Raw genomic sequence first — 17023 nt, 5'->3', positions numbered from 1 at the left:
CATGAGGGCCTATTGAGGCTTCATTAATGGAACAGGAAGAGAGTTAAAGCACGAGGGCAAACACTCACAACTCATTACACCCTGGGTATCGTGTACGGTTCACACTGCAACTCAAAGTGTGTGTCTGTGCGTGCGTGCGTGTGTGTGTGGTGTATTTATTGCATTTATAAGAGTTATCTGTTTGTGTGGGAGGGAAGAGAACAATTACAAGCAAAGGTCCTTAGAGATCAAAACTGCCATGAGGTATTTAGACTTAAGACCAGGCCTGCACAACATCTACAAACATCACAGCAGTGTTTATTTAAAAAAAAAAAAATGGTTTGAGCTGATAATCTCTTTAATGAAGGATAACCTCTTTAGAGCATTTGCCTTTTTACTGTGTTACATGTTTGCCATAAATATTTGATACCAATGAGAACATCATCCACATTAACAGTCCTCGTCAACCAAATCAGGCCTGAACCAGTAAGCTGACTCAGCTAACACTTGGCTGTTGGAGATTCAACAGGACATCCACCCTTTTACACCACTGTGTCATTTTGGAACCGCACACATGCGCTGTGTGTGCGGTCACCCTCAGGAAAGACACACTGCTGGTCTCTGTTCCGCATCTAAAATCTCACGAGCAAAGAGCATGGCAGTTTACGCAAAGGAAATAAATGCCAACGCACAGTCAGAGCTGAAGAACAGAGTCACACTTTGTGTACATGCTGTATATATTTAGGTGGCGAGACACGTCAGAGTTACTAGGTTGTTATAAGAAACTTGTCGAACACACGTGTCAAAACTGTCCTGGAAAGCATCTGTCGTTACAGACGGACAAAGAAACTCTGAGAAAAAGAGTATTTTTAGTCTGAGGCTGTGACTGAATGCTCCCTCCAGGTACACATCGGCAAGCTTTCCACCGCACTCGATGCTGACTTGTTCGCACTTTTGCATGCACAGGCGTTCACAGCAGGATGTTATTTTTCCCCTCTGTTTTGGAAAAACATTGAATAAACACTGATGATGAAATGCAATCGTCACGAGTGAAACCAAAGCTCCTGGCAACATAGGATGTGTTTCAGTGAACTGCACACGGGGTTGGAAGGTATTATCACTGAAATACAGTCAAGTAGTGGAAGCAGATCTACCTAATCGGAAAAGCTTTCTATATACAAAAAACACTATTTTAAATACTAATGTAGGTGCAGATCATAGATTAAAAGTACATTAAAAGTAAAGAGGACAATACCAGTTACAATTTCCTTAGAAGTTCATTAATTTGCAGGTAAAGTAATGTTTACCTTATTTATAGGCTCAACTGTTTTAAAGGTGTTTTTCTCCCAGGTGTGTACCAGAACAGGTGGTTGCAAACAGCCAGCTGCACCGTCTCTGAGCTCACATAGATTAATTAATTACTCTGCTTGTTACTGCATCAAGTACATCACATCATTAATGAGGGAAACATTCCTGTTTCATCATTCTCATCCACTGCTGACACTCAGCAGGGGGATGTGAGGATGTTTTGCCACTATAAATTCTGGCATAACCTTTTGCAAAGTGATATTTACTCTCCGTCAAATCGCAGTCGCTCCATTGCTTCCTCCATCCCACCCTTCCCCTTTCTCTCTCCCTTTGCCTCTTTCTCTCTCACCCCAGTGACTCCACCCTGCAGCAGATAAAAAGCTGAGTCCTCAAGGTGTGCATGTGTTATGAGCTCACTTGCTAGAGTTCTCTTTGCGTGGCTGTCTGCTATTCTGTCTGAGAGTCTGATTTTTTTCCAGTAAAGTTATTTACAAAGGTAAGGAATTATTGAAATTTTGTATCTTATCTTTTAAATACTTTTTTTCCCTTTTTGTTTGTTTTTGTTTGTTTATAGCGTGTTTTTTTAATAACACTAGAAATGACATTCATTTTAAGGTATCCACTTCTGTCTGTGATTTTTTTAAAGCATGCTTTTATTAAGGAATAAAATTATACTACAGATATATATTTTTAAAGTTCCAGAAATATATATCTTCCATTATGTTGTTGTCTAACTCATGTGTTGTGTTTTATGACACATTGCTAAAATGTAATTAATATTTTTGACACACCATCATGCTGCTGAGAAGCGGGCGGAGCATCCCTTAAGTTAGATGGATGGGCGTTCCTCTAAATCCTTCATGCACAGCATCACTCTGAGCTTTTCAGTAAACCCAGCGCTGAACGCAAATATCCATTCAAATGCTTTGTGTGCATGCCTGTGTGCAGAAAGCCTGAAGCCAAACTTGCAGATGCATGTGATGGCGGTAAGAGCAGCAGTTTGGTGAGAAGAGACTGTAGAGCAAACACTGCCTTTGGTCCACAGCAGCTCTGTCTCTGCGGTCCGATTTGCTTTGTGATGCTTTCTTTCTCTGACGTCTCTCCATAGTTTGGTTTGGCTCATTGTCAGTAAAAGGATTGTGATTTGGCTATTTCTTATTAGGATCAAACCACCTGATCAGACATGTAGGAGGAGAGTGCAAACGGAGTAAAGGTTGAGTCTGAGCAATGATAAATTTATATTCTCACTTAAAGTCTGTGATTATGACTATGTACAATAGCTGGTAGGTTACTTCCCATGAACAGTACACTAAGGAGACAACTTTTTTTTTTTAAGCTGTATGACTTTTAATTAAAACAACACACCAATACAAAAATGCAACTGTTTACTTACATATGGTCCTCAGGGGCACAATTACAGGCTTTCTACTGTTGTTTTACAGTGTCACTATTTTCTTATAGTAAAAAAAAATACAATTCTATAGTATCCATAAACAGCTTATTACTGTGTACCTGTGAGTAATAAGCTCACATTTATATTGCTAAAGTATGGCACAGCATAACTTTTATCAGAATACTCATTGCTTGCATGACCCAGTTAGCAAAGGCTGTTGTATTAAACAATTTCAGCAACTAATCTAAAGATGGCGTCTCAGTGATAGTGGCTCATTGGTAACTAAACTTTAACACTATTCTTGGTCACACATTCAGTGGAAACCACATCATATACAGTTTCAACATAAAATAACAACAACAACAGCAGTAAACACTTTTAAATTAATAATCTGACACTAACCATTTACATTGGTTTGTGCATACGTTTTGTTTTTGCACATGATGTTCAGGGGAACATAGTTTATTAACCCTATCGCTATAAAAAGTAGCACAATCACTAATGCCGGGTGATTTTTACCCGATATAATATGACCAATAAAAAGTTGTTATCAAAATATATCAAAATATGACAACACATGACAAATTAGAGTGGTCTTCTTTTACTTTTAACTGTGCCATGTCTAACAAAATGAAAAAAATTCCTAAAACAAATACATCGTAGTATAGAATCGGTGTGTGGCCTGTGACTTTACTGTGCAACAGATTCAGTCGGCCATGTGCACAAAACAAAGGTTTTTTAAACAGTGAATGTGTGCAGGCACAGCATAGCTGTACCCCACAACACCAAACTTCAGGAATGCATTGGACAAAGAGACAAAAGAATGCTGTGAAAACCCAGAATGATGGTTGAGCAAAGCAGAGGGAAAGAAGTAAACAGTTTGGTCATTTAGCTGCACAGCTGTGGCAGTGTGTGTGTAGCTGTGTTGCTGTGGTTTGTGTATAGGGTTTGTTTGAATGAGGACTTTTGCAGCTTGACTCTAGGAGGTGTTAATTTTACAAGGTGTGCTTTGTGATAAAAGCTGCATTTAGGGAGCCGAGGAGCTGCAAATGTCTTTGCCTTTCGCCCAGAAACCACAACCAACACCAGGGCAGTTACCAAGATTGAGTGCAAGGGTACTGCTGGCATCAAGTATGAATCTGCAGCTGGTTTGCGGTGAAGAGAGGAAGGCAGTGTGGTTTGTCAAGCAATTTCAGTGGGGATTAAACTGTTTTTGTCAGACAGCCTGTATCATAAAGGCTAAGTGAATATTGTGTGCACTAAACTATCCCCGCTGTGGTTTCCTGAAACATGCTGTCTTGTCCTCTGACCTCCACCACAGTCTGGGAGGTGACTGAGTGGTCTCAGGTCGCTGAGCCTGTATGTTTCCAAAGGGAGGAAAAAGGTCAGTAAGAGCAAACAGACAGGGGAAGACATCGAGGAAAGAAACGCGACTGATGCTGAAGAACAGACATGTCTCTGTGCAGACACAGAGAGAAAGGGAGACCGTGAGAAAAGTCTGTCAGACAGGGTAGACAGACAGATGTCAGAGACAGATGTGTCTGAAGGCATGAGGGTGGGAGACAGTGCTAATATTTCCATCTCAGTGTAAAGCAAAGGAAGACTGAACGTGTGTCTGTGTAAGAATGTGCCACACCGCTTAGTTGTGTATACTTGGCTGCCTCATCCATCAGCCGCAATCGCTGTGTGTACATAACAGAGTAGTCGATCAGCTCTGACTTGTTGTGGTCATCTGTGTAATTCTTTCCAATTGTTTTGTATTGAAACTGATGATGCAGACTTCTATATTAATTATATTTAAGAGCACTATTTGTCCTCACATCGCTTCCTAACTGCTTCTCTATTACTGACAAAAACTGATCATCTTACATTATTAATTATTATTATTACTTTTTTATTATTTGATTTTTCTAATCAATCAGTCAATACGTCTGAAGGTAAACTCAAGATGTAAGGTCATTTAGACCCACTGCAGTTTAGTGGCATCCTGCCTTTTTCTTTACATATTTGTCTACAGGGATTTGTGCAGCTGTTGTAACTTTAATGAGATTCCAATGATTGCCACTTGTATGACCTGCACTAGCCCACACCTCAATGTGCGCCAGGTGTGGGTTGACTAAGCAAAACCTACAAGTTACACTCATATGATGACCACGAGTCCTTTCTTTTTTTGTCCCACCCCTGATGAATTTACTGTGTTTCACTTGTGTAAAATGTCAAGAAGATGGACATCTGGAAGTATTTAAGGAAGAGGATTCACACTCAACAGACAGATACTAATTCAAATACCTACATGACAGATGGGCGTACAAGGTAGACTACTTCTGCCTGCTTATTTTTAGAAGTGCCTGAGCAGCAGCTCATGCTGAGAGCCCAGTGGTGTGTGACGAGCCACATATGAGCTTGGCAGCAGATGCTGAACAAACAGGGTTGTTAAAGCAGACATTTGTAACTCCTTGTCTCCAAAGGCTGACGTCTCATTTTACGTAATGCTCAATGAAGATTAATTATCCAACTATAGGAGCCAGGTTGATAGAATATAATCCTCATTCTGTAACACCTGAGAAATCCTGAGAGAAATTTCAACAAATGTGTTTGGATAAGCTTTTGTTATAGTTAATGACACAGCTTTAGAGAAATAAATCTCTTTTAATGCTGTCCTGAGCTAACTGTTTGTGGTGTTTTACTAAATAACTCAATGACAAATTGTGTGAAAGATTTTGATTATTGCTGATTCGCTGCTATCTTGAGTGCACCCTACTCTCACTATGACACCACAGATAGAGTCCATCCTCCCATGATCCTGGAGTGGAAGAGGATGGATTTATGGTTGGATGGACGGATGGATGGATGGATGGATGGATGGATGGATGGATGGATGGATGGATGGATGTTTTACTATTTTGAAAATAGGGTTATCAAATCAGAGATGGATCTGATCAAGAAAAGAAGAGATCAAACAGTAGAATATTGTGAATCACTTTAGCCACACCCTAAAACACACCCTGATTTATCATCTACTTTTTTATAAATGGAAACATAATTCACAAAATTAACATCATGCTGTATTAATTAAGACTTCAAACCAGTAATTGAGACCATTAAGTTATCTGGAAAGTAGTTACTTTGGACATATATTAAGTGAGCATTACAGTTATTCTCGCATAAGCTTATATGCAGTCTCACTTTTTATGGTCAAAGAAGTCACCCCCTGCTGGCCATGAGAAAGAATGCAAGATGAAAGCACTTGTGCGTGGCTTTCATTACCTAGATTCAGAGACTGTTTCCATCTCATAAAATATACAAGATGAAGTTTGTGTCTAGCTCCATAACCAGCTTACATTTTAAAATTTGGTTTGTGATGAAGTTGTGACATTCATGACTTTGACTACCCATGCAAAGGCAGCGGCTAAATATCAACACGTTTTTGCTCAATGCAGAGGGGCTTTGGAGATAAATGCATGGTTGACTATAGTGTTGGTGTCTTTTACCGAGTGTTCCCACCAACACTAATTGTTTTAAGACTGCAACTCAAACCTTTCTGTGTCAAAGTACACTCTCCCAAATTTTTCTTAACAGACTTTGAAACAAATATCTGTGAGAGGAGTGTGAACCAAATGACACACGGGTGGCATCTGCCTGGCATGGAAATGAAAAGCATAGTTGTTGTTCCTGCTGCAAATGATTGCCTGTCATCACTGAGATAGTTGCATTGTTTTACACCAGTACTTGAAGAATTAAACTGTAAATCCTACAGGTGTGAGAAACGGCACAACAAGTTACTCACGCCATCATGTCTTCTCACATCTGTGCCACAGTTATACGTGACTCCATGTCTGCCATCTGTGTGGACACAGAAGAATGATATTAGCACTTAGTCTGTATAACAGAATCATTTAGAGGCACTTTGTTATAAACCCAGGCGTCTCTCTTTCTGTTTTCTCTAATAACAAGTTGACACTTGGAAATTGCTGCCTAATGTTTATGTCAAAGTCTGAAAGTGCCTTGGTGTACGAATAAGTCTGTAGGGAGGCAACACCTATGTAGAATAATGTGCTGGAGAAAAGCACGGGAGGTAAAGACAGGCAGTATTTCCATCTCTCTGCAGGCACCATAACAACTCTTTAGTGTTGCTATGTGACACTGAACAGACCTTCGTTGTGTGGTGTCTCTGATCTGCAAGTTTTTTCAGAATATTTCCACCACTTTAAAAACATCTATCACACACACACACACACACACACACACACACACACACACACACACACACACTCACACACACACACACACACGACATACCAACTCTGAGCTGGGACGTACCTGAAGGGCAGTAAAACTGCCACATTTGTTTTCTTTGCTTGTTTCATACATATATGGTGTTTGGTCAAAATCATTACACAGCATTAAATATCCATCACTGAAATCACCACTGCAAAAACGCATCTGAATATTTTAATCTAAGAAATATTTTAGGATCAGTTAATGTCTTTTTTCTAACCCACTCACCCAGCCCTTTTAGTCACACCTTTCAGTCATTACATTTATAATTGTGTGTAACGTCTTCAGGCTTCATGCCACCGATAAGAATAATGGAAACACTGAACAGCTTCCAGTTCACATGGGGGGAAAAAAAGAAAGAGTCCCAGTTCTTGTTGAGAGACGTCAGTGGCATCCCTGTGGACTCTTTGCCACGTCTGGCCTCTGTCACCGCAGAAACTTGGTGGACTCTGTTCAAAGACAAGCTCTCACTGGGGGAGACAGTGGCATTGCCATGTCAAAATCACCAGACAGCTGAGAAAAGGTCAAAATGCAGGAAAGATCCAAAGTGCCGGTGATGAAGAGGACATAAAGGATGTGGTTTAGGATGTGAAGCTAGAGATGAGTTGGCTGTAATAAAATTTGGACCAGGACTGTGTTTGAAGCTGTGCATGGAGTTGGGAAGAGGACTCAGTCTGAGATGAAAAAGATACTTTTAAGAAAGACTAAATCAGTAATAAGTAATAAGTATATACTCAGAGGAGCAGCTTAAAACCATTTTTATATTCAGTGGAGCCAAGAAAAGTTGCTTTTACTTGCTTTGTTTTTAGTTATCTGTTTAAAGCAGTTTAAGGTTGAAATAATGGATATATTGAAGCACATTAAAAGGTGGTAAAAGCTGCACAGATGTACTTATTGGACCTGAATGTAAAATGAACAGATCCTACCTCAGCACACTCAGTCTGAGAGGACAAAACCCGATATAATAACAACGCAAGTAATAGACACACCGGTCTACTGTTTGGATTCCTATTACATGCTTTGCTATTACACCAGGTTGGAGGCCACACCTTGTTTTATGTGGATCTTGTAGTCTACTTATGCCAAACACAGGTGGCAGAATCTTTCTCTCTGCCATTTTTGCACAATTATTGAGAATTTTCAGCCAGTGAGTGCCAACTCACTGCATACCAGTGAGTTAGCTTACAGGTGGCAGAAATACTTCACCCACTTTTAAAAACAAGATAAAAAATAAATGTTCGCACAAGTGTTACTTCCTCTTAACAAGCTTCTAGTTCATTCAGGCTGTATAAATCTCCATCATCATCACAATAATAATAATAGTAATAATGTTAATGTTATAGTATTGCACATGTCACCTCTGCAAATATCCAAGGTACTGCTGTGTTACTGCTTAATTATGATCTTTTCCAGGACATGAACTCTGAGAAAAACTGAGATTTTTTGCTGCAGAAATCCAGACAACTTGTATCAATACTTTTTTTTTTTAATGCGGTTTTTATGTAAAAATTGTACATTTGAGTGTCAAATTGAAACTGCAAAAAGCACAAGTGAAGGGGTATCGAAGAAAAATATTTAGAAAATCATATTAAGCATTTTTATGAATCAAAGGACCTATATCATCTTAAAATTTTCCATTTGATTGTTATATTTAATTTGTGCTTTTTTCTTCATAAAACATGTTTGCTAATGTAAAAGATTTCTTCTAGGAGGGTAAAAATGAGAGATTTGAAGATCAATTGTAATATTAGGACATTGAAGGCATTTATCATTTTTTGTTTAATGAAAAAAATGTTTCTAGAGGGTCATAATAATGATTGTGCTTTTCTAGAATATCCTAAGTAAAATTGTCAAACCTAATCACTTTTTTAATGTTAGGCTTGGCTGCTAACTGCTGAGCTGCAAAAGGAATAAAATAACCTAGCTTTTTGCCAAGCTCACTTCCTTAATCTATTGTCTTTCTACTTACCGAGATCATCCTGAAAACAAATTAAAAACTCAAACTATTTGTAAACCAGTAACAATGTTATATCTAAGGTACTGAGACTCACATCAGGGGCAAGTCTATTGTCCCTTTGTATATCCAGCAGAGGGAGACAGAGTGTGGTTGTACACTGCCTCCACTTTGCAGATAGAGCTACCCACTTGAGCTTCATGATATTGCAAGAAATACTTATCTGCATACCATCAAAAAAAAAACTTGTAAAAAACATCTGGAGCTTCATCAAATCTTGTCTTCTCTATCCACCATACAGGCCTTGGCCATGCCTCCCCTCCTTGCCCCCCTCTTCCTGCTACAGCTTGTAGTTCTTACCTTTGTGAGTGGAGGAGCATACTACGGTCACAAGCAGCATCCTCAGCCATACCAACCGATGCAGCATATCCAACATATTGGCATGGGCAAAGGTGGCTTTCCTCAGCAGCAGTACCTAGGCAAAGACATGCCCTATATGCAGTATCCCCATTACAGCAAGGAGCTCCCACCAATGCCCATGCACAAGGGAAAGGAAAATGCTCATAAGGGGGGAAGCTACAATGGTGGCAAAGACAAAGGTAAGAAAACAGTTTTAAAGACCTATGCCACCAACTTTAGCAATACATACATGTGGATTTTGAACCTCTACTATCGAGCTAAAGAATGACCAGTAAACAGATGTCTCTTAAGTTTATAATATAAGCACTTAGTTACACGGTACTATGAAAAGGTCTTGAGTCACCCCTCATTTCTTTACATTTTGCTATGAAAATGGAAATAGATGCAACAGTTTATTGAAGCATGTACAATCATGAATCAAAATACACTATATAAGGCAAAAACAGAGTTTGTACATTTATAAAGAGGGTGGAAGTCAGTATTTGGCCTCCTTTATTTTTCAACACAGCCTCAACTCTCTCAAAACAGATTTCTTGTAATTTCTCTACGTAATCTGCAGGAATAGTTCTCCAGGATTCTTGAAGGACATTTAAACTGTTAGCAGTCGGACGTACCGCCCACGGGACATTGGATGGTTTAGGGGACTAATAGGACTGCTAAGGGGTTAAAGCTCTTCTGTATATGTTGGCTTCCTTTTGATCTGTTCTCTGTCAAGATGATATCAGACCTTTTTACCTTTTTGTCCTTCACTTTTCCGGTTTCCTCAAAACTTTAAGGGACACACTGCACACCACACCAAGTTTTCAGGCCTTTGGGAATCAACTTGTTGCTGCAAAAATGCTATTTTATATCTGCCAACCTGTCATCATTGGCGTTTTTATATTAAACTAAAGAAATTGAAACAAATATTCATTTGTATGTGTCATTTTAAAACTTTATAAACAATATGTGTCTGTGAATTTTTAGATTTATTATTTCTGTGTGAATAATGTACTAATTTCTCACAGGCCAGACAATTCCTAGTGGTGCTGAGGGAATTCCCCAAGGAGAGCCAGGCCCTGCTGGGCCACCTGGGCCACCTGGACCAGAGGGACCTTCAGGACCTCTTGGGCCTCCAGGGAATGGGTTGCCAGGACCTGCAGGACGGCCTGGACCTCCTGGTCCACCGGGAATTCCAGGAGTTGGGAAACCAGGTTTTCCTGGGCTTCCTGGAAAACCCGGAGGAACTGGTATTATTGGCCCTCAAGGAGAAATGGGCCCTAGGGGTGAAGAAGGACCACCAGGACAGCCAGGGCCTCAAGGAGCCCCAGGACCACCTGGGCTTCCAGGAATAGGTAAACCAGGTGTTCAAGGTTTACCAGGTCAAATGGGGCCCAAAGGTGAGCCAGGTCACAAAGGTCTTCCAGGTTTACCAGGACTGCCGGGACCCAAAGGAGACAAAGGGATGGGGTTGCCAGGACCACCTGGACACAAAGGGCTTCCAGGGCTCCCTGGGCCTGCTGGTCCAAGAGGATTGCCTGGTTTTGGTAAACCTGGATTGAATGGCACACCAGGACCACAGGGACCACCAGGGGAAAAGGGACATCCAGGACATCAAGGGCCAGCTGGACCACCAGGTGAAAAAGGACAGCCTGGCCCAGCAGGTCTACCTGGTCAAGGGAAGCCAGGTCAAAATGGTCTACCAGGACAACCAGGCATGCCAGGTGTGAAAGGTCTTCCAGGACCACCAGGTTTGCCAGGAAAGCCAGGATTGCCAGGATTTGGTAAACCGGGACTCCCAGGACCAAAGGGTGATAAAGGTATGAGTGGGCCACCTGGATCACCTGGACCAAAAGGAGATAAGGGTTACAGCGGTCTACCTGGTACGCCTGGACCTTCTGGACCAAAAGGTCCTGAAGGTCATCCAGGCCCTACTGGACCCCCGGGGCCTATGGGTGCACCTGGTCCTAAAGGAGATTGTGGAGAAGAAGGACCTAAAGGTTTTGATGGAGCCCAGGGTGAGCCTGGTCCTCAAGGGTTACCTGGAAAGGATGGCCTGCCAGGAGACCAGGGAGAGCCAGGACCAAGAGGCACACCAGGACCAATTGGTGCCAAAGGAGACATTGGACCTGAAGGTCTATCTGGTGTTCCTGGTTCTTCGGGACCTCCTGGTCCCAAAGGAGAAAGAGGTGAACCAGGTGAAGCGGGGCCCCAAGGCCCTAAAGGAATCCCAGGAATGGATGGTGCAGCAGGACCAATTGGGCCCCCTGGTCTTCAAGGACCAAAAGGAGATTATGGTCCTCCTGGTCCACCAGGCATTGCAGTTGAAGGAGGTCCAGGTCTACCTGGTCCCATAGGACCCCCAGGAAAAGAAGGCCCATCAGGACTCCCTGGGCAACGAGGTCTCCCTGGCCCTCCTGGACCACCAGGTCCACCTGGAATACCTAGTGTGTCACCTGAAATGGCAGGAGTGCTTTCTGAGATGGGCCCAAGACTAGACGGTGTTAAAGCTGGAAGTTATGGCAAGAAGGGCAAGTATGGAGGCAATGGGGCAGAAGTAATGGGTCCCAGTGGGCTGGAAATGCCAGCATTCACAGCTACAGCAATGACTCCATTTCCACCTGTCGGCACTCCAGTCATCTTTGACAAGCTTTTGTACAATGGTCGCCAAAACTACAACCCCCAGACAGGAATTTTCACTTGTGAAGTACCTGGTATTTATTACTTTGCCTACCACATTCATTGCAAAGGAACTAATGTTTGGGTCGCTTTAATGAGAAACAATGAGCCTGTAATGTATACATATGATGAATACAAAAAGGGTTTCCTAGACCAAGCATCAGGGAGTGCAGTATTACCTCTACAGCTAGGGGACACTGTGTATATTCAGCTGCCCTCAGATCAGGCTTCAGGACTTTATGCTGGACAGTACGTGCATTCCTCCTTCACTGGGTACTTGTTATATCCAATGTAAAACCACAAACTGCAGAGAGAGAGAGGCTTTGGTAAGAAGAACACAAGAGCATATTTTTGTATGACAGAAAACACAGATTACCTTACACTAAGCGTACTTTTAATGCAAAGTCAGCAAGCAAATAGTGTCGTCAACAGACAAGACAAGATAAAATATTTTAAAGAAAATATTAAATCTGGCAAATTAAATCTGTACGAAGCCAAAGAGATGGTTTAATTGGGAGAGCAAAAATCTTTCTTTTACAGCACTGGATGGTATAAAAGAATGTAAAAAAAGAAGAAGAAAAAAACAGAATTTAGAAATGGCTACAAAGGTACTTTCATGCGCATATTTTAAGAGTGGAAGTTATTAGTATAAACATAGAAGGGAAGTATAAGTAAATGAGGGTAAAAAAGAGATGGTATAATGATAGTCACACTGTTGCAGCTGTGTCAAATTTGGTCCCTGTATGTCTTTAAAATTGGCAGCTACCCCATGTGGCAACATATAATGTGAAAGTATAAAATAGTAAGATAGCATTCATTTCAACAGGAAATATATTTTTTTGCATGCATATATTTGTATAATCAATGACTTTTCTCTAGTGATAACAATAAGTATGAAAAAAAATCTCTTTCAAATGAGAGTTCAGATTGGAGCAATGAAGTTTGCATTACAGCAGTCTGCACATTGCCATGTTTTATTTTTGTTTGTTTATTTTTTAGATAAATATATTTCTATTTGTGTTGGTATCTACATTGGGTTGCAGAGGACTAAACCTGGGGGTAAAGATCATTTTAAGTCTAATGTTCTGTTAAGAACAAGACTTGAGTGAAGGAATTGTATGTATAAGTGATGACTGGTACTGGTTGGTGAGCTGAAACAGCAGTTAGTGTACTCTTCTTTAGAAAGACGCTACACAACGCATAGATTGTCAAAATTAAGTCAATAACCTGAGTGTGTTGCTGGCTGATTATTGGTCTTGAGTGAGGTTTAAATTTTAAGAATGTATCATAAGTTTTATGTTTTATTTTTCTGAGGTAGGTTTGTGGTTATTGTGCTGTATTAGAATTGGAAATAGGACACAGTTTTGCTCTGATCTATTAAAACCACTCAGTATACTCTAATAAATATTGGTACATTATCATCCTAACATTTTACACTTAACAAAAATTCTTTATCACCAACTAAACAGTTGAATTATATGTCAGTGTTACGTGAAAACAAACACAAAGTTGCATGTTTACAGATGGTTTATAGTGCAAAACAATATTCCACAGCCAATCCCATTGATAGGTAACAAGTCTCCGAACTGCAAGTCGCCGAGTCCTCCTTTAAAGTCAAAACCAGTGTTACCCGTTAATATTTTTATTTACTGCTTTTACATAAAAATGAACTGATTATATTCTTTGACTGTTTTGCAGGCCATATTATTATTTTTTCCACAGAAGCATATCACAGTGCATTATAGTTGTTATGAGTATAATTACAAATAAGATGGCATAATATGTGGAAAACAGTTTATAGATGTTTAAAAGAGCGATGACCAAATTAAGTTTCCTGTATCTGCAGTGTGTTTCCTTTACATGTTTTTCTGTATTCATTAATGGACTTAAAGCAAGTGTTGAATGCTGCGGCAATTGATTAACAACAGTTATGTCATTAATTTATTGTTATTGTTGTTGTAATTTTTACTGCTGATGACTTGCATGCAATAAACAGCAAAAAACAAAAAACAAACATGGGAAATGATAATGACTTTGGTGCCAATATTGTCATTGTAATCAAATTATGTGTATCAATGTTTCAAGTTTGTTGTTATTGTCTGTGATGTTTTTCTAAATAAAAATGGTTTGATTAAAAGAATTGCCACAGATATAATCTTGAGCTTCACTGAAACCCATTTGACTAAAGCTGTTATAGCACATTTAAAGAGCAAACAATAAGCACTGGAAGACTCCTTTGTAAAAAAAAAATTGATAGGATTGTCACACATATCTCATTAAACTCCTGTATAATGTTAAATCCACCAACTTGATAATATTCCATTATGCAAAGCAGGTGAATAGCAGTAAGCACTAGCCATAGTAGCAGTATTTATTCATTAACCTAAGACAACATATGTTTTCAGAAAGCAGTTTATATTTAAAAGGACAAATGAGCAACACCAGTGTCATATCCTTTATCTATCCTGAAAATGTGTATTTTTTTTGGAAGAGATCAGAGTTTGAAGAGAAATGTGAGTAAAAAAAAAAATCACACTGCCATTTACTTACCACCTCCATGAGATCTGGTTTTATAGGCTTAACATATTTGACCCACTTGACCCTCGTGGTTTAATAAACTTTACATCGTATCAATATAATTTACTAAATGTAGCCATGCCTATATCAGGATGCCTAAAGTGTATTCATCAAGAACTGTTGCCTGAAAATCAACATCGATATTAATTATGCTTTGTAGCACTGAATTTCGATCTAATAGTGTGACTTAAAAACAATAAAACAAACACATAAAAACCGCAGAGACAGGTTACGCTCTAGACAGGTTTCCAGTATGTAAATATTTATTTTCATTTATATTAGATAATTTATATTTAGATAATCAATCATTATATACTTAAAATGAATTACAAGAACGTATACTAATCAAGTACATTTCATTTGACCAATTTCCATTCAATTTTACGTTTTCAACTGTACTTATGTAACAAAATTATCTGAAAATTTTACATGTATTCAAATTTCTTAAAGTCAGCATCTTTTTCGTTTTTGCAGAAAAACATTATAAATTGGTATTTTAGCCCTGTAGAGTGCGACAATCATGCTTAATCAACTTAATTAACTTAATCAATACTACCAAATAAAGAGTATCAGATAACAGAACTATTGATTGTGACGTGAAAAGAAGATGCTGATGCTGCCGAGGGCTGTCAGTCGTCAGTGCGCATGCTTAAAGCTGTCGTTGATGTTCACTCAGCACATCTCCTTTGGATAGAAATTTAAACAAGGGGCTCGGCCAAACGTTGAAGAAGTCAGGTGTAAGCATCATCGGTAAGCCAAGTTCACTCTGCTACTATCGTTACTGGTGATAACAAATAAATAAATAAAAATGCTAGACTAACGTACAAAACGTATCTGTCCAAAGTAAACGCTAAACTAGGTTAGCCAGTAGCAGCTAATGCTTCAAATCCCAGCCCGACTAGTCTGCGCGAAAACGGCCGTTTTCTGTTTGAATCGCTGTTTGCATCATGTTGTGAGAGCTGGGAAACGGTTACGTTTATTGTGACTATCGCTGAATCTGTATCCTCTATTATCTTTCTCCTCGCGGTGTCCTTGCATTTACCAGGCTGATTATTCGCACACTGCGACATTGGCAGGTTAAATCTGTCACATTGCCTGGTTGACCAGTTAGTTCCAGCTTTCGAATGTAAAAAACTGTCCTTTTGCAGCTTTAAATATTAAATGCCTTTTAATACCCTGATTGTCTTCCGGATTTTAAATATTCCAATGAAATTTGATGAAATCACCATTTTTTTTAGGAGTGTCTGCTCTTTGGTTGCTGTCATTTGCATGTTACATTATTTGTCTTGTGCATTAACAGGTTTCTCCAAACATGAAAAACAAACTAAGGATGGCCCCACAGTACCAGATGAAGCAAGTATCTATGTTTGGCATTTGTCAATAAATATGAACATTATCTCTGAGTTGCAGTCTGATGGTCTGTTTTTCTCTTTTGCAGCGCTTCCTTGAAGTCAGAGATACGGAAGTTAAATGTGGTCCACTTTCTCATCTGGCTGCTGGTGGCGGCGCAAGTGACTGTCAGCCACTTCAACATTGTGTCACAGGACACTGTGTCCATGCCGTACCAGTGGGAGTACCCCTATCTGCTCAGCATCTTCCCTCTGCTCTTCAGCAGCCTGTCCCTCCCAAAGAACAACATCAGCTACCTGGTCCTGTCAATGATCAGTGCAGGGCTGTTCTCTTTTGCACCTCTTATATATGGTGGCATGGAGATGTTTCCTGTAGCAAAGCAGCTCTTCCGTCAAGGAAAAGCCTTCCGCTTCATTTTTGGCTGCTCTGCAGTGACTGCTGCATACGTCGCTATAGTGGTTGCTGCTCAAGTGCACGGCTGGCAGTTGTACTACATGAAAAAACTGCTGGATTCATGGTTTGATGCTACTCAGGAGAAGAAAAACAAATAATGGAGTTTTTTTTAAGCTGTGAATGGACAAAACTTGTGGTTTTTTTTCAATACATGAGTTATGTCTCCTTAGTCTTCATGATTATGTAATATGATTTATCCTGCATCCCTGATTTTCATTTAAAGCTAATGATTGTTCATTTCAATAAACTTATTTATTTAAAGCAGCAGATTGATTTCTTGCACACACAGTTAGGTTGGGATTGGGATCCAAAGCACCAGCGATAAAAATGGAGTCCAGTCACTGTGACTTCAGCCCTTCTCCAATCAAAGAAAAAAAGAATAATGTTGGTGTCTCTCTCAAAAAAAAGTCTTCCTATGATTTAAAGAAAATGTAATGTTCATACTTACAGTATTGAAGCAATTATTCATACACACACACACTTACAAACTATTAAACAATATGCTTTGCCATGTGTTTATTTGTTCAGTATGTTAAGTCTACCTCTTAAGATATTTTCTTGTTTGGTTTTTGTAATGGGCGCGTTCACAGTATCTGCATGCACTGCTGTTTTTAAGATATTCTGTTGCAGCACGAGAACACCAGCTTCGCTTT

The 17023-nt window shown here is 39.7% G+C and overlaps 2 protein-coding genes across 2 annotated transcripts; both read left to right on the top strand.

The window, feature by feature from the left end:
• The first annotated feature begins 1669 nt into the window (after positions 1-1669).
• Positions 1670-14271, top strand: col8a1a (collagen, type VIII, alpha 1a). Its single transcript, XM_005935095.2, has 3 exons — positions 1670-1783; positions 9214-9511; positions 10340-14271. Exons 2-3 carry the CDS (start codon positions 9223-9225, stop codon positions 12283-12285), a joined length of 2235 nt encoding a protein of 744 aa, XP_005935157.1. The 5' UTR covers positions 1670-1783; positions 9214-9222; the 3' UTR covers positions 12286-14271.
• Positions 14272-15192: 921 nt separating this feature from the next.
• On the top strand, positions 15193-16634 carry jagn1a (jagunal homolog 1a). Its single transcript, XM_005935094.2, has 3 exons — positions 15193-15317; positions 15868-15920; positions 16006-16634. Exons 2-3 carry the CDS (start codon positions 15880-15882, stop codon positions 16466-16468), a joined length of 504 nt encoding a protein of 167 aa, XP_005935156.1. The 5' UTR covers positions 15193-15317; positions 15868-15879; the 3' UTR covers positions 16469-16634.
• Positions 16635-17023: the final 389 nt, after the last annotated feature.

The sequence above is a fragment of the Haplochromis burtoni genome, unplaced genomic scaffold (genome assembly GCF_018398535.1).
Source record: "Haplochromis burtoni strain Fernald_Lab_line unplaced genomic scaffold, NCSU_Asbu1 Contig_75, whole genome shotgun sequence".
Lineage (NCBI taxonomy): Eukaryota > Metazoa > Chordata > Actinopteri > Cichliformes > Cichlidae > Haplochromis > Haplochromis burtoni.
The sequence above is the reverse complement of the archived record's forward strand: the minus strand, read 5'-3'. Positions and strand labels throughout refer to the sequence as shown.